This window comes from Aristolochia californica, unplaced genomic scaffold (genome assembly GCF_029961685.1).
Source record: "Aristolochia californica isolate CCGP_79_NKW_82.1479 unplaced genomic scaffold, dmAriCali1.0.hap1 SCAF_6, whole genome shotgun sequence".
NCBI lineage: Eukaryota > Viridiplantae > Streptophyta > Magnoliopsida > Piperales > Aristolochiaceae > Aristolochia > Aristolochia californica.
This window is the reverse complement of record NW_027182257.1, coordinates 5,155,650-5,178,168: the sequence shown is the minus strand read 5'-3', so window position 1 is coordinate 5,178,168 and position 22,519 is coordinate 5,155,650. Positions and strand designations below refer to the sequence as shown.

The 22,519-nt window shown below is 36.4% G+C and overlaps 2 protein-coding genes across 2 annotated transcripts; both read right to left on the bottom strand.

The window, feature by feature from the left end:
- Positions 1-1,125: 1,125 nt before the first annotated feature.
- Positions 1,126-3,156, bottom strand: LOC137933996 (nucleoside diphosphate kinase 1). Its single transcript, XM_068778166.1, has 4 exons — positions 3,032-3,156; positions 2,726-2,774; positions 2,403-2,634; positions 1,126-1,377 (listed from the first exon to the last, which is right to left on the bottom strand). The coding sequence occupies exons 1-4, from the start codon at positions 3,080-3,082 to the stop codon at positions 1,263-1,265; spliced, it is 447 nt and encodes a 148-aa protein (XP_068634267.1). The 5' UTR covers positions 3,083-3,156; the 3' UTR covers positions 1,126-1,262.
- Positions 3,157-18,185: 15,029 nt separating this feature from the next.
- LOC137934380 (probable WRKY transcription factor 12) lies at positions 18,186-21,667 on the bottom strand. Its single transcript, XM_068778668.1, has 4 exons — positions 21,443-21,667; positions 21,206-21,273; positions 20,699-20,860; positions 18,186-18,506 (listed from the first exon to the last, which is right to left on the bottom strand). The coding sequence occupies exons 1-4, from the start codon at positions 21,665-21,667 to the stop codon at positions 18,344-18,346; spliced, it is 618 nt and encodes a 205-aa protein (XP_068634769.1). The 3' UTR covers positions 18,186-18,343.
- Positions 21,668-22,519: the final 852 nt, after the last annotated feature.

Genomic DNA, 22,519 nt, shown 5'->3' with positions numbered 1-22,519 from the left:
GATTCTGCATTTGCTTCTAGTATGGGTCATGGAGTTATTGATGACATCATACTTCTTTGGCTGAAGAGACTATGGAAGCATTTATTTATACATAAAATTAGTTATCACCTTTGAAACAAAAAGTAACATATTTAATTGTATCATTATTTATTAACTTTTGCAGAAGATTTTGTTTCATAATCAATAAATGTAGACTCGTATTTCATTTTATCTTTAAAGACTATTTGTTAATACAAATTATAAAATGCACAAATAATCTGACGACTAGACCATTTCGTGCAAAGAGCCTACTATAACTGTTCATGAAAATGTCCCTTCGAGTAGTTTCTCTACACCACCAGTAGAACAGAACTCCATTTGTCTCCTCTTCCAACCAGTCAGCCGAACTACAATATCGTGGAAATCTCAATGAGGCTCTGTGAAAGAAGACATCACTTCATTTATTCAGAGCTTCGAACATTGACGTGGTAAAACCAGAGCCAAATCGACAACTGCTTCTTAAATTACCTTCCTCCCTATATGTCGACATAGGTGGTCTCGTGCATGAGTTGATACTGTGGCCTGTGTAATGGGACCGCAGTGGTGCAAGGAGATGGACCAATCTTCGTCACTTTATCCAACATCCCATCCCCTTCCTAAAACGACAAGATGGTGCCCAGAGTGAAACAGACCAAGGTTCTCCCCCAGCAAATGGTGAGGAAAGCTACACCTGACCTTCCATAGTGAGAGAGACTAAAACACACTCCTACATCCAAATGATGTTACCATGATTATTGAATTTTTAAATTGCACTTAGAATGAACCCCACCAATTGAACCGTTACATATATCTAAGTATCTTTTTTTTGAAAAATAAAAAAATAAAAAAAGAAATATAAGATTCTTTTGATGATTAAACAACAATCAGAATAAAAAATTAAAAAATTAGAAAGTTATGCCCCATTTCTTTGTTAATTTAATAATAAAATTAAAAATTAAAATTTTGGGTAATTTCAAGTACAACCTAGTTAGATGTTATATTTCCAAACACAATCGAATTTTAGGGTAAACAAGTAGTTAATGTTTAAAATATTTTTTTAATAATTAATTATTTAATACTATTACATTTTTTTATTTAGAAAGCATAAGTGCCATTTTTTGTTTTTTTGCTTAATTAAAAAGATGAAGATGAAGAAGCTGGATTTACCAACATGTTTTGTACTCATAGAACAAAGATGAAGAAGATCATTCTAAAACAACTAGCCAAAACAGTAACTAGTTGGTTTACTCGTAAACCCAGCTGTGAAGGCTGCTCTGCCAGTTTACTGGCCCATCCGGGAACCAAAGGGCGATTTCCTTCCTTGCACTCTCCACAGAGTCACTTCCATGAATGACATTCCTGCATCAAGGAACATACTCATTTGAAATATTCAGATGGCTATAAAACAATCAACTGTTTACAATGTCATTAGGAATAACCCAATCAGTGATATAAACACACTCAAAAGTTGTAGGCAGATTACCTAGCTTGTAAGAATAGTTCAAAAACAGAGAAATTTAAGACAAAGATATGCCCATAAAAGCTTCTCAAAGCAGGTACTAGTTCTCTGACAACATGATGAATGTGCACGTACCGGAGATACTCAACAATCTAAGCTGATAACAAAAACAATGGTTATCCAACCATATGGTGTGTGAAGTTAGGTCCAAGGCCCATTCCAAAATGATTAGCTAACCTAAGAAGCCTTTTTCCAAACTAATAAACTCAACATCTTTCTATTCACAAATCTATGCGGGACAATTCCTTAACATCGTGAAAGTGAATGTACTAGAGATAAATATAAGAATAAATTGCTTCATTCAAGGTCGCTCAGAGCCATGCTACCTTCAGTTGAGATAATGAAAAAGAAGACATAGCTAAGTATGCCCATATCAACTATAGGGTGAGATTGTCACCCCATGAGACCAAGACATAAAGATAATGATTGTAAAAAAGCAACAATAATATACCAACAAGGACCAATGATACAGAGATTACTCTTGAAAGTAAGGAGCTCCGCTCAAGTCAAATGTGTTAGTGAAGATACCATAGCCTCACGGCATTTTTCATATCTACTATTTGTCTTTCTTCCCCAATCCTCCCCATCACTTTCTCCACACCTCTTAATTGCTTCACATTCAATGAAACACTTGTATTGCTTTTTCTAGCTAATAGTGTGTTGTAATGCGCACAAAAAAAAGTGACAAAAGGTTCGAGAAAAATCAATTCATAAATATCTTCAAGTGTTTATTAGCACCCACCAATCTCACCCAAATAATAATCCAAAGGAATTTTAAGCTAAGAAGATATTATTTAATAGGATTAAAAATCGCAGCTCAGAGGGAAGAGACAGAGAGTCATGTACTTGAAAAGAATTTGTTTACCTCCCAATCTCAACAGCAAAATCACCACGAATAGTCCCAGGAGCAGAATCGGAGGGATTAGTGGCGCCAATGATTTTGCGGCCGGTTGTAACGACATTTTTACCTTCCCAAATCGTAGCAACCACAGGACCAGAGATGATGTATTCCACAAGTCCATTGAAGAAGGGCTTCGAGGACAAGTCTTCGTAGTGCTTCTCAGCAAATGGACGGTCCACATTAATAAGCTTCAGACCTGTATTCAGACCCCAAATGATCGTAACTGAGGTCCCAGGAGGTAGACTAATTCAAGTAACAAAGAAAAACAAAAGTCAAAAGGTAAATACCCTTGAGAGTGAAACCCTTCTTCTCAAATCTGGCGATAATCTCACCCACCTGTTAAAAAATAGAAGCACAATTTTATTTCCGACAAATTGTGAATACAGAAGAAAGAGATCATTAAATCCAAATACCATTAGGTGCAAGGTCAGAATCTAAATCTACGCATCCTAGTTCATCACAAAAATAATTAAATTAGTAAAAACAAACCACATCACAATAGATGGAAATTTTTTTCCAGACCTTTCAGATATCGTAGGGCACAAAATAACGTGAAACTGAAGAAAAAAAGGACACAAGACAAGAAAATCTACCAGGCCCCTTTGGACACCATCGGGCTTGATCATAATAAAAGTCTGCTCCATCTCTGGCTCTGGAAATCAACCTCTTGCTTCACAGCTGATCACAGAACCCGTTGCTAAAGACAAGTAGGGAGCCGGAGCGCGACTTATATAGAAAACCCTAACCCTACGAACAAGGAATACCCCTTCTAGATATTGGCTAGTATACATTCAATTTTGCCATTTATATGAATAATATTTTAGAAAAAAGTAAAAATTATAAATTCTTATGTACATGAATCATAAATTTTTCACTTGGATGATGTCAAAATTTGTTTGTGATTTTATATTGTTTTTTTTGTTGCACACATAAACAAGAATCACATTCATAAATATGAATTGAAGGTGTGAAAATTACATATGGTTAATTGTTCTAGGATTTTCTCATTAGATAGTTTAAATCTTATCAATTGAACATATGCCTTAAATTACTAATAATTCACCTACGGCCTATTTTATGCATGTGGGTGTATGCAATAAAGTTTGCACTCCAAATGACAAGTGATGGCTAGATATTTGTCACCATTGCCTCCTCATAAGGCATTTTTGATAAAATGACTTTGAAGAAGCATGCCCTATGAAGAAGAATCATTTGTTTCAAATATAATATTCCCCAAAATTGTTGGTTATTTTTTATTATTGTCCTTCAAAAATACCTCAACTCTTTGTTGTGCTCCATGTATCGATATAAATCTCTTTAAGAGCCCAATTAGATTTGGAGTTCAGTTGGGAAAATTTGGGGTTTTTTTTTGGAAAGGCATATGGATCTATAACAAGTCTCTTAAACCAATGTTTTCTTCAATTCATGCTATTGAACTATACCATAAAATTTCCTGCTTTCACTTCTGATCATTTGAATTGAGAGTGGACAACAAACTTCTTGACCAAAAGGAGCTTGATAGGCTTATTTCTTTCATTTAATAGTTTTATTACAATGGCAAAGGAGAAGATAAACTTGTTTTGGTCCCCAAAATCCTCATGTAAATTCTCGACATCCTTAACATATTTCAAGCTTTTGAAAAATATAGATGAAGACTCTAGGTTCCTTCTCTTAATCGGTATTGAATTTAGGATCCCATGATTGAAACCTCTAGCAAGATGAGAGAGGGAGAAGAAAAAGAGAAAAGAGAGAGAGACAGAGACAGAGAGAGGAGAGAAGAGAAAAGAGAGAAAAAGACTTTAGGCTAGAGAGATATTCTTCCACGAGTAGAGAAGTGGAGAGCTTGATTGAACCCTTTGTCAAGTGTACCTTCTTAGGATACTTTCACACACAAAAGGGTTATATTTGATATAATCCCACTCTCCAAAGGTTACTTGTCCCGAGATGTAACTTTTTTTGAAGACTCTTCCTACTACTCTGACAATACTCCTCCAAGTCTCTTTTTTGTACCAACCTCTCATCGATTGGTTGTGCCCTATGCTACAGAAACTATTCAACCCCCTGAAGTGCTGGCTAACACCACATCTGCGGAGTTTGCGGATCCTATCGAGGTAAGCCCCTATTTTCCTGTTCCTTTTGGACCACAATATGATACTCAACCCATTGACTTAAGAAAATAACCCAAAACTTGCACTAAACCCTCTAGTTCTCACCCCATATCCAATTTTGTGTCTCACCATCGTTTATCCTCTTCACGTTGTCAATTTCTTGTGTCTATCTCCTCTATCTCAGTCTCACAGTCCTATCAGAAGGCTCTAAAACATCCAGGGTGGAAGGCGACAATGGACGAAGAAATGTAGACACTCTATGAGAATCAGACATTGGCTCTAGTTCCTCTTCCATGAGAATAAAAACCTATTGGTTGTAAGTGGGTCTTTACAGTTAAATACAATCCGGATGGGTCAATTGCTCGCCTTAAGACCCGCCTCGTTGCTGAGGGTTTTACACATTGTAATGAGATTGATTATGAGGAAACATTCTCTCATGTCGCCAAAATAAACTCATTGCATATTTTATTATCTCTTGCTGCTAATTCTTCTTGGCCGGTCTATCAGCTTGATGTGAAAAATATTTTTCTCAATGAGGATATAAAGGAAGAAATTATATGCAACAACCACCTGGATTTGTGGTAGAGGGGGAGTCGGTATGTCGATTGAAGAAATTCCTTTATGGTATGAAATAGTCTCCTCGTGCATGGTTTGATAAATTTAGCCAAACACTCATACAGGCCGGATTTTATAGATATTCCGTAGATCACTCCGTGTTTCTTAAAGACACACCTAAAGACAAAGTGATTTTGGCAATATATGTTGATGATATTGTCTTAAGTGATCCCAAAGGCATTTAGGAAACCAAGGAAAAAATATGTGAATAATTCAAGACAAAAGATCTAGGACTACTTAAATACTTTATGGGTATTGAAGTACTAAAGTCCAAACATGAGATTATACTATCTCAAAGGAAGTATGTCCTTGATCTACTAGAGGAGACATGAATGATGAGGTGTAGACCAACAGAAACCCCTATGGATTCCAATAAAAAATTATCTACAGACACTGGAGAAGATGTGGATATTGAAAAATATCAAAGATCATTTATCTCTGTGTAACAATGCCGGATATATCATATATAGTAAGTGTGGTGAGTCGATACATGCACAAACCACAACTTACTCACTGGCAAGCACTAGAAAGAATATTGTGATATTTGAAAGGAGCTCCAGGAAGAGGGCTTCTCTATAAGAACCATGGTCACTTCAACATAGAAGGGTTCTCAGATGCAGACTGGGCCAGATCCCTGGATGACAAAAATCTACTTCAGGATATTGTACAACGATTGGAGGGAACTTGGTTACATGGAGATGCAATGACCATGATGTAGTTGCAAGGTCTAGTACAGAAGCAAAATATAGGGTCATGACACACACAGTTAGTGAGCTTCTATGGAACAGATTCCTTCTTATTGAACTGGGATTCTATAAAGAGAACAAAGCACATTGAGGTAGACTATCATTTCATACGAGAAAAATTCCAAATCAGAATATTATCTCTCAAACATATCTCCTCACAAGGGCAAGTTGTAGACATTCTCACGAAATCAGTCACTCATAAGATCTTGTCCACCATCTGTAACAAGTTGAACATCTATGATGTTTTCTCACCCCTAGTTTGAGGGGGAGTGTTACAAGGTGGGACCCACCATGACCACACGAGTTGGAATGATGAGTCACCACATGAGGTGGCATAATGAGTCATCACACGAGCTGGAATTCTTATCTCATGAGTTGGAAGATTTGGCAATCTTTCTAGATTAATGTAATTGATTTATCTTCCCTTAATTGATGTAGATTTGGATAATCATGATTGATGTAATTATGGATATTAGGGATCCTAACTTATCTCTTAAGTTTTCCTAAATATGTAATGGAAATATTATAAATAGGGGTCTTGGTTGAACAATCAAGCTCTCCAATTCTCAACTTGTGGAAGAGTCACTCTCTAGCTTAAACTTTTTTTTTCTCTTTTCTCTTCTCTCCTCTCTACCTGAGCTCTCTCTCTCTCTCTTTGCCCTTTTTCTTCTCCCTCTCATCTTGCTCGAGGTTTCAATCATGGGGTCCTACATTCAACAACCCCTATTTATAATATTTTCATTACATATTTAGGGAAACTTCAGAGATAAGTTACGATCCATAATATTCTTAATTACATGAATCATGATTATCCAAATCTAATTAAATCAAGGGAATATAAATCAATTATATTAATCAAGGAAGATTGCCAAATCTTCCAACTCATGTGATAAGGATTCCAGTTTGTTTGTTGACTCATCATGCCACCTCATGTGGTGACTCATCATGCCAACTCGTGTGGTCATGGTGGGTTTGGTCCCACCTTGTAACTATCAAAGATTTATTACCTCTCGAAGGCGAAGGCTTTCCTTTGGACTGTGCTGAAAAGGAGAATCTTTACTTGTGATCGGCTTAGAAAACGTGATTTTCAGCCCCCTCGGTGGCATGCAAATTTTTTGTTGATATTTGGAGATTTTATTGTAGGAGGTTTGACTTTCTCCTTCATTTCCTAGATGTGTGGCTGATTAGATTGTTGAGGTTTCTCCTTTCCCCTTTCCTAGGTTAGGCAAGCCTCTTTGGTACTGCAAGGGCTGTTGTTATTTGGAGCATTTGGTTGAAAAGAAATGATTGTAGTTTTCCCCTATTCTCTTATTTTTAGAGTTGTCATTGAGAAGTCCAACTCACTATCTCAAGGGCTCAATTTCAAGGACTTTAAAGATTATGTGAGTGATACTATTAGTATTTACTGTAACTGATGGTCATAGCCAATTGTTATTCTTCACTCCCTATGAGCTTGGTGGAGAGGGTGCCTCCCCTAGTTCTCCCTATGAAAAGGTATTGCTGGTGTTATTAGAGAGCACGGGGGATTGATTTTTCTTTCCTTTTTAGGCCCTATTGGTTTAGGATGCTCTTCAAGGCACTTGCCTTTTAGTTCTCCTTTCTTATTATTGAAGTAGACTCTTCGGTAGTTGAATCCTGGCCCTAAACATATTGGGTTCCCCTTGGAGACTTGATTGGTATTTTGTTGCCCAAAATTTGAAATTTACTCCTTCCTTGAATGTTTCTTGGGGGTACCATTCATGTCCCTTGATTTAATTGGATGCCAGAAACTATTTGAGGTTGCGAGGTATCAATGGTGTTATTAGAGACCATGGAGGATAAATTCTTTTTTCCTATTTGACCCCTATTAGTATGGGCTACCCTTCAAGGTACTCATTTTTTCAGAGGTCGGTTCTTCCTTCTTCTTGTTATTGAAGGAGACTCTTCAATGATTATTATATCTTGGGGTCAAGATGTATTAGATTCCACTTGCAGTTTTCATTGGTATTTTGACCAGATTTTGGACATTACTTCCTCTTTGGATGTTTCTTGGGTGTATGTCCCTCGGTCTACCCAAGGAGTTGCTAATTCTCTAGCTGATATCTCTCTTCAACCTCTTGTTTTCTCTTTGGATTTCTTTGCTTAAATTATTGGCCTTCTTTGCTCTTTGATTCACTTCTTGTTTTGACTTGGACAATTTATAGCTTATTTTCCCCCTTTTATTATCTTTTTAAAAATTTGTTACCATCCAAAAAAAAATCCTCATAGCAACCTGTTGCTCCTTCTTTTACAGCCAATTGTCCTGACGGAAAAAAAAAAAAACAAAAACAAAACAAAACAATACCTTCATAGCAACCAATTGTTTCTTCTTTTACAGCCAACTGCCATCACTTGAGGCCATTCCTCTACACCATCCCACTCTACTCGAGGAGTACACTACTCCATTACCGATTTCTTCCAAGTATACAAACATTGTCCTAAAAAACCTCGAAATGGGAAAACCAACTTTGGAGTCTGAATTAGTTCAATAATATAATACTTGTACTCATGTCTTCCACCCAGCTTGCAAGGAGGTGTTGTTAATGGATTATAATACTTGCTTGATTTGTTGCTCATAAGTTTGTTATGTTTCTTGCTTTACTAGGTGAGTTATTTAAAAAAATAAATTCTCTCTTTCTTAATCATAAAATCTTCAAACTTCTTAAGGCCAAAGATTATTTCAATTCTAAAACTCTCACTACATTTGAAAAAGTACAATCATGGACCCATCTTTGCAAAACAAAAAGCTTATAGGAAGCAAACAAAGTCTCATTATAGTGCTTAAATATTAACAACAAAGTGAAACAAAATCTTATCTATATTTATCTAGGGAGTGAGCCACAAGAGTCTCCCCATACCTAGAGGAAAAAAATACTTTCCTGTAACACCAAAGTATTGGCCATGAAGAGTGCTACAAAATACTAACTATATAACTAACGGTTCAACAATGGCCTCAACAAAAACACATTCTTTGGTATTTAGGACAATCTTTGTGTGTGGTAAAACAATATATAGTGAAACAATACAAAGCAAGAAAAGGAAAACCTTAATCACCTGTGGAGCCCATTGATCCCTAGGATTAATCATGCATTTTAATTGCATTATAGGAAAAAATTTCACAAAACCATTACATTCGGTCCCAGTGTAATTACACAAAACCGTTACATTCTATCCTAGTGTAATTACACAAAACCATTATGTCCTAGAATTATAAGAGTGAATGCCAAAACATCTATCTGGAAAGAAAATTTTAGATTAATTGTACTACCATCACATACTCGACTTCATCAACCAAGGTACCAAAATGTATCATTATCTCATGGTGCTAGCTAAGACAACAAGAATCACGATTTGAAATGTGAAAATGTTCACTCCTCAATAATAATCCTATGTACTATCCCAGATACTAGGTACTTAAAACAATTACCCCATTTAGTTGAAAATACATCTACTACAATGAACTGAAGAATTCATTCATCATTAATGAGTAGAAGTAACCTTACTTAAAGTGGGAAATAATACATAACCTTCTATTCAAATTGATGCATACCTCTTCTAAGTGAATGAACATATTGTTTCATGCATTACACTATCCAAGTGCCCCTGTTAGAAATTTTTTTTTTGACTTCCACTAATGAAAAAAAAACCATTTTTATCCCAACAACAAGGTGGCAACAAAGGACAATGTGGCACATGGATAAAAAATAAGCGTACAACAGTAGTAGGAGAGCATTGTGGCACGAAAGAAATCCAATGAGAGTGGTGTAGTGGCATAACAAGCGGTGACTACAACAAGAAGTTGCTTTTGCATCGGTAGGCTAGGAGGAGGAAGAGAAGTGGAGATAAAGAAGGAAGGAACAAAGGGTGTATACAAAACCCTAATTTCCTCTATTAGAGAATTTTATTTTTTTTGGAACATAGCCCTTTTTTATTGAAATTTTAAATTCATTGGAGAAGATTTTAAAATATCTACCAGTAAAAACCAATTTTTCTAAAAAGGTCTCTTTTCCAGTGAATTCAAAAATTTGCTGGTAATTGTTTTTCCTAGGAGAAGACAAATTCGTCTGAGAAAGAATTTTATAACACTAGAAGAGGTAGAACTCTATTAGTATAAAAAAATCATTGGTTATTTTTTTTTTACAATAAAAAATTTAAATTTCGTTGGTGGAATTGGAAGACTTATCACAGTGAAATAAATCCGTCGGTAGAGTCTTTTTTGGGGAAAACCAATTTTCTTGTAGTTTTGGGTAAAGAAAAGCATCTGGGCATTAGGTTGATGGAGTTCCATTATCCAAGTTGTTATATTGCATGTTATCATGTCAACTAAATTTTATATAGTGGGAAGACAAAGGGTTTTTACATAATTTTCACAAGGGGAGAAAACCTAATGGCAGAAATGCAATAAAAATTTCCACTTCGTTAATGTGATTAATACATGTTGCTACTACTAGCTTCATCACCGGTTTCTCAAATTGTTGGGGTGGTGGCTTTGTCAAACTAAGGAAGTGAGCTTTTGGGCAAGCCAACTCTACAATCAATGACACATTACAACAAAGCATGGTTGTGTTTCCTCAAGTTCTCCAAGTTTAATGCCTATCTTGTTTGTACTTTATTTGTTTTAAATATTTTATTTGAATAACGTAGCCTAGAAAGTTGTGGTGAAGGATTTCCAAGGTTTGTTCAGTGAGTTATCTATGTGTTCAACCACTCAAATATAAAATTTTAAAGTATTTTCTCATGATTTTTATTGAAGAATTCCTCGAGTTCTACAAAAGGATAAAGTGTCCATTTCATATTTAAATGGTTCGTTTCAAACACATTGCGAACCTCTCTTTTTAAGTTGATTATGTCCCAAACAAATGATAACTCTTTGGCCAAAGCACCGACGACCACTAACAAGTATTAGAAGATGGGCTCAAGCCCACTAACTCAAGACAAGAAGCCCACACGCCAAAGGAGTGGCATGTGAGTAAAATATGGTACTTTCCATAAAGATGGCATAGAGGTGTAAATATGTGTTCCTTTTATGTATTTTGTTTTATCAAGTTGTAACCCTAAGGGCGTTGTAAAACTATAAATAAAGGTTTTGGCTAAGAGGTAGAGCATTGAATCCCTCTCCTCTTCTCACAAATTCGTCCAGCCTTCCTCTTTCTTATTTGGCACAAACTCCTCTTCCCTTAATCCAAACTCTCTCCTGCTACGTTCTTCTTCTTCTCCTTTCATTTCTCTCTTCTTCTTCTTCTTCGTTGATCTAAAGTTTTTCTCATGGGATCCTAATATCTACTTGGTATCAGAACCAGAAGTTTAGGATCCCACTTGATGAAGTAGTTATAAAATATGTCCAAGAATTTGGTAAAAGAAGGGGTTCAACCATGAAGAGATAAGTTAATTCTCTTCTTCTTTATATTTTTTTTCTTCTTATTTAAATACTCCTTGTTTACGTTTTTTTCCCTTCTTCTTGAACTTGGAATCACATCAAGTCAAGATAATCTTCATTTGTTGTGAAGATTTATTTTTATGACTAAAATGATGTTATAATCTTGATCTTCTTGTAGAACAATTACAAGCTTGATCAAGATTAGTTACTACTTGTGTCTTATCAAGATTGATGTTTTGAGATTCAGTTACCTTTATGTAACTTGGATCAATTTTATTTGAGGTAAAATTCTAGTACATGTTGCTGTAAATTGTCCCACTTGATGTTGTTCATGGGATTGTGTTATGTTGCTAGATGCTCATTATATGTTTGATGAAATTCCAACACTCACTTATCCCTATTATTTTTGTTGCTCTTGAACTCCAACAATTGCATTTTTTTTATCTAGAAGTATTCCTATGAGCTGAAGATAAATTTTTTTCCAAGTGTCTTGATTTGCCTCTAAGTTTTTTCTAAATATTTTTTTATTTTGGTTTGTGTTGGAGTTTGGATTAAGGTCTAAGTAGTTGCATCTACCTTCTCCTCTTTGTTTTTTCCTTTAAGAATATAAGAAGAATTGAGTGATGGCTGGATCTTATTCTCACTTGCCAAAAACACAAATTTGTTGATAATTTGGTGCTTACTCTTGTGAAGAAATTCTTTTCTCCTTTTCCCTCTATTGTTGGTGTCTGATTTGGTCCACGGGTTCTTCAAATTACATATAGTAATTGTTATTTGAAGAAGGCCCTTGCCCTTGACCTCCACATTTGCCTTACCTCATCATGAAGAGTGGACACACCACTAATAAGAGTGACATACTCTGCATTACTACGATTCCATTAAGAGGTCTCTCCAATTACCTAGTTGGTCACAATCGGTACAGAGGGTTCTCATTACTTGTGACCTTCTAAGTCATGTTATCAAAATCCCTACCACAAGTGGGTTAAAAATGATAACATGGTTATCAGTTGGCTCATCAATAGTATGAAAGAGCATGTAGCTAGCAATGTGGTCCACTTGGAAACAGCCAAGGACATTTGAGACACTTGTGCTAAGCTCTACTCGAGTACTGCCTCATTACAAAGCGTATATGATGTCTTACAAAGTATGCTGCATACTAAACACTAAGATAACATTCATGAGTTTTTAGCCTGGTTTTGGGGCCTACTCGAAGAATGGAAAATAGCTCAGCCATACTCCATTGACATTGTTGTTCAAGAATGACAACGATAGGCATTGGCATCTGCTATTTGCTTGTCAAATATTAAGCCTTACCTTGAGGTTACGAAGACCCAGCTTCTAAGTTCCTTTGCTCTTCCATCCTCTGATAACATCAGTGCAACGTTACTACGGATCCCTGATCCATACCCTCCTTCTCCTATTGATGCTCCGTTAGCTATGTTCTCTGACAATTGAGGTACATCATCCTCATATCGAGGACGGGGCAAAAATATGAGAGGCGCAAAAAATAGAGGTGGTCAAATTGGTCCGAATACCCATACTGAGTCTCAACTTTGCACTTACTGTGGTGGTCAGAACCACCTTGTGGAAACATGCTAGAAACTTCATGGCAAGCCTGATTGGGCCACGGCTAACCCAGTCTCTATTAATGTTGAGAAACATGAAGAAAAGGCCGACTCCCATTCCATAAATGTGACTCTCACTGCTGAAGACTATGTTGCATTTCAAAAGATAAAGTCTTTAATGGAATCCTTCATTCCTCCATTATCTACTGCCGCTACCACTATTGCCTCAGGTATGCTTTCTTACTCTTCATCTTCTTCCTCTTGGATCATTGACTCTAGGGCCTCCTCCGAACATTTGTCTGGTAACAAACACTTGTTTCAGTCATTAGCTCTTTGTCTTCCTCAGAAATTTGTTACTAGTGCTAATGGTACCCAAACCAAGGTCCATGGGAAAGGTTCCTCCTCTCTTACCTTGTCTATTCCTCTTCAAGATGTTTTGTTTGTCCCTCAATTTCCTTTAAATTTGCTTTATGTTAGTCAATTAACAAAATAGTTGAATTGCTCTATCATCTTCTCGCCGTCTTCTTGTATATTTCAATATCTCACTACGAAGCGGGTGATTGGTGGTGGCCATGAAAAAGGGGGTTTGAACTACTTCACTCTTCCACCATTAGCTACCCTATCATCTACTACATCTGAGGCCCAATTTTGGCACAACCGGCTTGGTCATTCGTTTAGCTTTTCACTTCATTTTTTTCTTCCTTCTTTAAAAGTACTTTCTACTTGTAGTTATGAGGTTTGTCAATTAAGTAAACACATTAGGAGTACATATTCTCCTCGTCTTACAACTAAAAGTGCTACTCCTTTTGAGTTAATACATTCTGATATATGGGGACCTTTATGTGTCTCAAATATTTCTCAAGTTAAATATTTTGTCACTTTTGTTGATGATTTTACCCAAATGACTTGGTTATATTTATTTAAAGAACGCTCAGAAATTCTTTCTCTGTTTAAAAATTTTCATGCTATGGTATTGACACAATTTGGGAAGAAAATGAAAATCCTTAGGTCTGATAATGCTAAGGAATATTCTTCTAATGAATTCAAATAATTTTGTGAGCGTAATGGGTTTATCCATCAAACATCATGTGCCTAAAACCTCAACAAAATGGTGTTTCTAAAAGGAAGAATCGTCACCTTTTTGAAGTTGCTCAGGGCCTTCTCTACTCCATGAATGTACCCTATTTTTATTGGCCTCATGCTATACTTACATCATGCTTTTTTATTAATAGGTTAGCTTCACCGGTTCTTCATAATAAAACTCCTTACTCTATTATATTTCATGGTGAAGATTTGTTTTCTCTTCCTCTTGAAGTGTTTGGATGTACATGTTTTGTTCATGTTACTTCTCCATAGAAAAATAAACTTGATCCTCGGTCTATGAGGTGTATTTTTTTGGGGTACTCTTGCACCCAAAAATGTTAGGTCTGTTACAATCCTACCCTTCGAAGGATTCTTGTTTCTCGGGATATGACTTTCTTTGAGGACACCTCCTTCTACTCCACCCATGATGCTCCTCCAGGATGGACATTTCCTTCTACCACTTCGTGTCCTCTTGTGCCTTTCAATGTTGATATTAATCCACCCCCTAACGCACCAACTGTACCTTCACCTGTGGAGTTGTCGAATCCACCAGAGGTAAGTCCTTCTCCTCCTATGCTTGGGCCTGAATTTGATACTAGACCTATTGATTTAAGAAAGAAACGTCGTTCCTATACTACTTCACATCCTATCTCCAATTTTATGTCTCACCATCGCTTGTCTTCCGAGTGTTTTAAGTTCCTTGCTTCTCTTTCTACTACTTCCATTCCCCAGTCATATCAGGAGGCTCTGAAGCATCCAGGATGGAAGGCGGCTATGGATGAAGAAATTCACGCCTTATATGAAAATCAAACCTAGTTAGCATCACTCCCAAAAGGTAAAAGACCAGTTGGTTGTAGATGGGTGTTTTCGGTGAAACATAACCCGGATGGATCGGTTGCTTGTCTTAAAGCTCGACTCATTGCTAAAGGTTATACTCAGTGCTATGGGATAGATTATGAGGAGACCTTCTCTCTTGTTGACAAATTGAATTTGGTACGTATCATCTTATCTATTGCTGCTAACTCATCATGGCTCGTATATTAATTGGGTATCAAAAATGCTTTTTAAATGGTGATATATGTGAGGAAATTTATATGGTTCAACCACCTGGTTATGTGGTTGAGGGGGAGTCAATATGCTAGTTAAAAAATCTTTATATAGGCTTAAACATTCTCCTCGGGCTTGGTTTGATAAATTTAGTCAAGTACTTCTACGGTTTGGATTTCATCGGTGCTCAGTTGATCATTCAGTATATTTTAAAGATACTATCAAAGGAAAAATATTATTGGCTGTATATGTTGATGATATTATCTTAACCGGTGATGGTGCTCAGAGCATATAAGTAATGAAAAATATGATATGTCAGGAATTCAAGACTAAAGATCTGGGTATGCTTAAATATTTTTTGGGCATAGAAGTTCTTCAATTCAAGCATGTGATAATATTGTCTCAGTGGAAATATGTCTTGAATCTCCTTGAAGAAACAAGAATGAAGGGTTGTCGATCAATTGACACACCACAAATATAAAATTGTGTGCCACGACTGGAGAAGATATTGATTTGGCAAATATCAATGACTCGTGGGAAAATTGACCTATCTCATGGTAACTAGGTCGGACATATCTTATGTTGTAAGTGTGGTGAGTCAATTCATGCACAAACCACAAATTACCCACTGGAAGGCCTTAGAGAGAATATTGCGATACCTAAAAGGAGTTCCGGGAAGAGGATTGTTATATAAAAAAATGGGCACTTTAACATAAAAGGTTTCTCAGATGCAGATTGGGCTGGATCACCTGATGATAGGAAATCTACATCAGGATATTGTGCTCTTATTGGGGGGAACTTGTTTACATGGAAAAGTATGCAGCAAAATATAGTTGCAAGATCTAGCGCTGAAGCAGAAAACAAAGCTATGTCCCATACAGTTAGTGAACTCTTATGGATTAAGACCCTTCTTACCGAATTAAGATTTTATAAAAGAGGTTTCATGGGTCCTCATTGTGATAACTAAGCAGCCATTCATATTACTTCAAATCCAGTCTTCCATGAAAGAACTAAACATATTGAGGTGGATTGTCACTTTATATGGGAAAAGTTTTAAGTAGGAATAATCTCCCTCAAACATGTTTCATCTCAAGAGCAAGTAGTTAATATTTTCACTAAACCCGTTACATCTAAAATCCTATCTTTTATATGTGGCAAGTTGGGTATTTATGATGTATCTCTCCTCCAGCTTGAGGGGGAGTGTTGGAAGAAGGGCTGAAGCCCACAAGATCAAGACAAGAAGGCCACAAGTCAAAGGCGTGGCATATGTGTAAAATATGGTATTTTCCATAAAGATGGCATAAAGGTGTAAATACGTGTTCCTTTTATGTCTTTTGTTTTATCAAGTTGTAGCCTTAAGGGCATTTTAAAACTATAAATAAAGGCATTGGCTAAGAGGTAGAGCATTGAATCCCTCTCCTCTTCTCCCACAAATTCATCCAGCCTCCCTCTTTCTTATTTGACACAAACCCTTCTTTCCTTAATCCAAACTCTCTCCTTCTACGTTCTTCTTCTTCTCCTCTCTTTTCTCTCTTGTTCTTCTTCTTCCTTGTTGATCTAAAGTTTTTCTCATGGGATCCTAAATTCTACAACAAGTGTCCTTTCATTTTAAACCAACTTATGGAGTTTGGATTTCTATCTTTGAAGGGCATAATAACTTCTCCATTCTTGAAGGAGCTAGGTATATATTTCAATGTTTGGTTCTATAATTTCTAGAATCATTGCATTCTTACGTACAAATCGTCATACTCATTCTAGCAAGATGTATGTGAGAGAATTACATAAGTTTGGGCTAACTTTAAAAATCTAACTACTTACAAACTTTTATTTTAAAATCCATTAATTGTGCTTGGTCAAGTGTAGTTGAACTAGAGTTTTCTTACTTTCAAATCAACTAGATAGTTAAGATTGAAACAAGTCATTAAAAACCAATTCACATAGAAACAATTTTGAATTGCTTTTTAGCCTGTCCTCAAATTTGAAAAACCAATTCTAAATTTTTTATAAGGGTTTTACTTTAAAATCAAGTCATTTAAGGACTATTTGAATTGCTCCCTCATAGATTGGGCGCATCAAATTGTTTGTACTTTTTTTGTAATATTAATTTTTAAATCAGCTAATTGAGAGACATTTTATGTATGTGATGAATTGTAAACAAGTATCCTTTATATGTGTCAAGGTTAAGCCTTGCGTAGCCAAGACTTTAGCATAACAAAATTCATTGAGAAAGTCTTTTGTGAATAAGGTTGAGGTGTTGAAATCCTTTAGAAGATCTAGGCCTTTGTGTCCTAGTAAGTTGTTGTAAAAATCCATTTGTGGATTTAGGTTTGTGTAGCCTAGAGTGTAGTTGTAAAAGTTCATTTTATGGGCAAAAACTATAGTTAGCCTTTAGGCCTTGAATTGTAAGTTATTGATATAATGGATTCAAGTTTAAAGTACAAGTGCCTTGAGAGTTGATGTAGCATCCTAAGTTTGGATTATGAACTACACAAAAATGTAAATCTAGTGTGTTAATTATGGGATTAGTAGTATTCACATTAAATATTAGTTTAAAATCACTTAGAAAATAAGAATTCACAAAAATGTAAGGACACACAAAGCCCAAATGAAAAGAGTAACATTTGACACTAAAGTGAACAAACCAATTTGTGACTTAATATAATAACTTAACCATTTATTTAAAATATTTTAAAAAAAATTAATAAATATGGTTAATTCAATTTATCTTTGTCATATAATAAGTAATTATTATTCAAACTTGCTAGAAGAATTATTATTAGTTATATAACTTAAAAATACTGACGATTATAACAATTTTAAATGTTAAGTTATTTTTTAAAAATACTAAAAGAAGAGGAGGATAAGTTGTTGTCGTCTTAGTTGTGCTTTAATAAAAGTAGGGCAGCCATCCTTCTCCTTCCTCTGTCTTACTTGGTTTGGAGGAGGGTAGCTCTCCTCCTTTGGGAAGGAAACAGAAAGGGGGAAGGGTAGCTCTCCTCCTTCCTCCTCCTTTGAGAACTTCTAATTCTGAACTCATTCCAAACAAAGTAAGAAAGCTGAATCTGATAATTAACAACACTCCAATTTATCTTGGTTTTATTATATTAAGAAAAGTTCTCTTTACCTTTCAACTTCGATGTTTATTGAGCTAGAAACTCTCCCATTCGAGATCAAAAGAACGTGAAGGACAAAGAGAACAAAGTAAAAATCTTATACATAATTTTCCATTCCAAGCCCGACGCCAGATGCTCTACCTCCCATGGAGCTATCAACTTGTTTTCGTTTGGCTACCTAGTCAGGAATTCATGTAAATTTACAGCGTCGCTTGTATAGTCAAACTGAACCATTAGAATGAATTGAAGCATTCATGTTCAGAGGATTGTGTGTCGTCACAGGGAGAATGGGTGTGTCTCCCTTCGTATGTTGTGATCACCATGCGACAGTCCTCGGATAATCGCTCTACTCTCTTCTTCACTCGGCAATTACTGTGTGTGCACCGGTAGTAACTCCTGGTGTATTGCCCCAGTATTAAAAATGGTTAGTAATAGTAATCTCAATGTTAATAATGATCATATAAGCATGCATAATTTGGTTTTTCAAGAAAATGTTAACAACAAATGGGAAATAGAGCTTGATAAGCAGTAATCATGCATGAGAGTACTATAAAATGAATTTCCCAGGCCATATTTCATCCATGAAAGACCTGCAGATTGTGGAAACCAATTGGAAAATTCAAGTTGGAAATGAGAAGAGTTACAATCCAAGGTGATTCATAATTCAGAGGATAACTTGAGAGCTAAAGATTATTGATAAACTAATTCTTACTTAGGACCTACTGTAAGTTAATAACATGAGGATCATGACAAAAGTGAACCTTGCCATTCTTCATCAAGAGTGGAGGGTAGCTCTTGTCTGCCACCCACCCATTCATGTAAATTTCTCAAAATTGACCTAGAAACAGGTCGTGTATGCAAATTTGTTTGATTTGATAAGGAAATCAAGTGCTTCACAAGGTGTAAAGGAGATAACAATGGTGATGGATTTATAGTCGCCCAAGGAGATTAACCAAATCATACCTAAATTCTTTAGAAAAAATTGAAAAAGATTAATTTATATAAGAGCTCAGAGTTCAGAAAAGTCAATAAACAACTTCATAGCAGAATCAGAATTCCTATTAATTTCTTCCAAAATAAGAGGTTCCTTATAAACCATATATGTACATGAAAGAACTAATTATGAAGGTGCAAAAACTATGTCAAGGATGTCATTTCAGTACCCAAAAAAAAAAAAAAAAAAACTCTTATATCCTTTTCCTATTTTTGTATGATCAGCCTCCTTCCCCTTTCATTTTCTAATATAACTGCAACTTCCACGCCTTAGGCGGTCACATACGGGGAATGAGAGGAAGAGAAGGGTATTTTCTAAAGATAATATGAGATCTCGTCGACCGCTTGTTCAAGTAAATCCTCAGATCTGCTAAAAATGAAAGATATATTGCTTGGAGACATCAGAGGAGTGTTAATTAGAGCATTGCGAGCTCATTCCCTATTCCATTTTTTACTATCACATGATAAACAGTTTGTACATAGCACCACAAGCATAATATTGTGCAGAGAATACACGTTTTGAAACATGTTATCATTATTGCCTCTTTTTTCTTCTAGCACTTCATGACTTAATCCACGATTTAAGTACAAAAATAATCTCTTCTCATCTGTCCTCTCGAAGTTTGTCTCATTTTCATTAGCAAAGATTATGCATTTTCTTTAGTTAATTTATTGCTGATCTCTTTGGTAAACCTCGAAGAAAACAAAGAATTCAGTCTCATAATCACTTATGTTTCAATCTCAAACTTTTGCTGATTCAATTATGGTTAGATGCTGGGAACCCAGAACCTCACTCAGATAATTAAGGAACTCAATGAAGGAGCTTTTTCTGTACTCAAAGCAAACCCAAAGCCTGGCTTCTTATCCTTTGTTGCAAAATGGCCATTAAGATCCATATAAAAACCCTAGACAAGACATTAGAGTCAAACAGTACTCACTGGGAAGGAACGATCGAGGAAAAGACAACTTAGCTTTTGGTAGAAATGGACAAACATAAGCAGCAGCTATTGTTGTTCTTATGAGCTCGCAGAGGCACTTCCGGAAGAAATTAACCATTTTCAAGAAAATGCTTCATCCTTCTTCATGGAAGTGGAAACATCATTTTCCACTGATGAGAAATTTTTTAGAATAAGTTGAGGCATTTATTGTTCTGTAACTTAAAGTGGATACTGTAATATTAATGTTTGATATAGGGAAGAATCTCCAAGCATTTAGTTCTGAACATCTGTTACGTTAGCTGGTCCAGATGGGTATTGGTTCAAGAGATAAATAAAAGCTTATAAGAGAGGATTAATGCATGGGGTTTTTCCAGTTTCATGAAATGGAAATGGCCAGAAACTATTTTCATCAATGATGGGAAGTTTTATTGACTGTAAACATGGGAATCCTCACAATGTGGAACAGATCAAAGTCGTCAAGGATCATAAGAACCTGTGAAACCAGACCCAGAAAATCCCAAACTAAAGAAACTTTCGTGAATTCATGAGCCAAAAGCATTGTTACAGTCGAATGTTCTGAAGGGTAGACGAGTTCAATCTGCTAATTTAGCTCCTGGCCTATTGTGTTAAAAAATGAAGATTCAGAAAAAAGGTTACCTTGGATGGAGGCTGTTCTTCACTACTTTTTGGCCGTATTTTCTCCATTTGTAGCCGTCATCAAGGACATCGACATCACTCCTTGTCTGAAAACAGAACCTGGGTTCCCTAAGCTTTCTTCGCACCTTCACCTTGCTCTTCTCCGAGGACGAGTTTCTCCACCTCCAAGAAATAGCAGACTTTGTATGAGGTTGAGTAGAGAGAAGGAAGAGGCAGCAGCTCTTGAAAAAGCGAAACTAAGTGGAGACTTTATCATGCAGAGCTTTGAAAAGAGAGGCCCGAAGAGGAACATTTCAAACAAGCACTCAGAAACAATATGGAAAGAGTGCAAAGAGATCTTCGGCTTCCGACTTGAATGTCAACCAAAACCACAAACCCAGAACACGTTCAACCCAGATAATCATCACAGAGCTTAAGTTTCACATTTATTAGTAAACTACTACAACAGCTACATCCGCACAAAAAGAAACGGAAAAGCGAAGCAAAGCAGAAAAGTGGAAGTCCTACCATGAACTACCTCCCTCGTTGCTGGTGCAATTTTGATCGTTCCCACCCTTGGGATCCAAGCTCTGAATCTGATAACAAATAAAAGAACAAGAAAACGATTGGAGAAAACACGAGCAAAACCTTAGCAGACGTATCGCAGAGAGGCTTCCAACAAAATTTAATGGATCATTAGTACTACTGTTTGTTATTTCGCCAGTCGAATATGGGTTAGTTGTTTTAGGTTTCTCGTTTGATCACCTGATCATGACTCCATGACTTGGATAAATGGCCGTCGACGAATGCTACAGGGTTGTTGAAGGGTAGAGGAACCTGGGGAGGATAAGGATTACTATGAGAAGGAATCACGAAACTTAGACCTTGATTCTCTTCCAATTGCACCAACTCCATCCCGTGCATTTCCTGCGGACAGGAGAACGAACCTTCTAGCTCGAACCTACGTGGGTTTCCTCTGTCTCCTTCCATCATCGCCAAGCTCATCGATTTTCAACCGTTTCTCTCTTCTCTCTCTCCTTTCCCGCTGCACTAAGACTTATGGCTTCCTGTCCAGGACCGGTTGGCGGTAACTAGGTTTCCGGCAGGGGACGAGAGGCTGATAGGGGGGCGGCTGTGAATTGTGATCCAAAATCAGAATTGATTTTTAGTTTTTCCCTCTCGTGTTCTTACAATCGATTGATCTTCTTAAAAGTTTTAAAAACTGCGAGTTTACACTAATATATGTACAGTATAAAGTTCCAACTTTTATCGGTATTAAGTAAACGATAAACTACTACTTCCGACAAATTAAATCAAAGTGTATTTAAATGTATCCCAGCGAATAGAGCAACGCTTCCAGTATGCACGGAGAGATCAATCCTTTCAACAAGAGATGGAATTAGGGCCGGCCATTAATATGGGTTTTCTCAGCCACGTCTGATTCTCGTTATTGTACTTGTATTGGAATTGTTGCTTCTTCTTTGTTTATAAATAAAATTAGGGTTAATATTATGTACTTATGGTCCAGAGAGAAATGAGTGGATGGGTCCCAGGTATTGCCACTCCCTATCTGTCGCCCTTCCAAGGAAATCATGAAGCTCTCTAATCCTTCCAAAATGTATTTCCATTGATGCTTTTTCCCCTCCATTTTCATCGTCCACTCACCCTCTCTCACCAGTAACTTCACTAGCAGCTCTTCTCTCTCTCTCTCTGAAAAGACCCTCCTAACACACCCAGATTTCAAAGTCCATCCATAATTATGCCTTATTCCCTTCTATCTTTCTTCCTACTAAGAAAACATCATAGGTCTACAATGGGCTAATGACAAACTCAACTATTGTG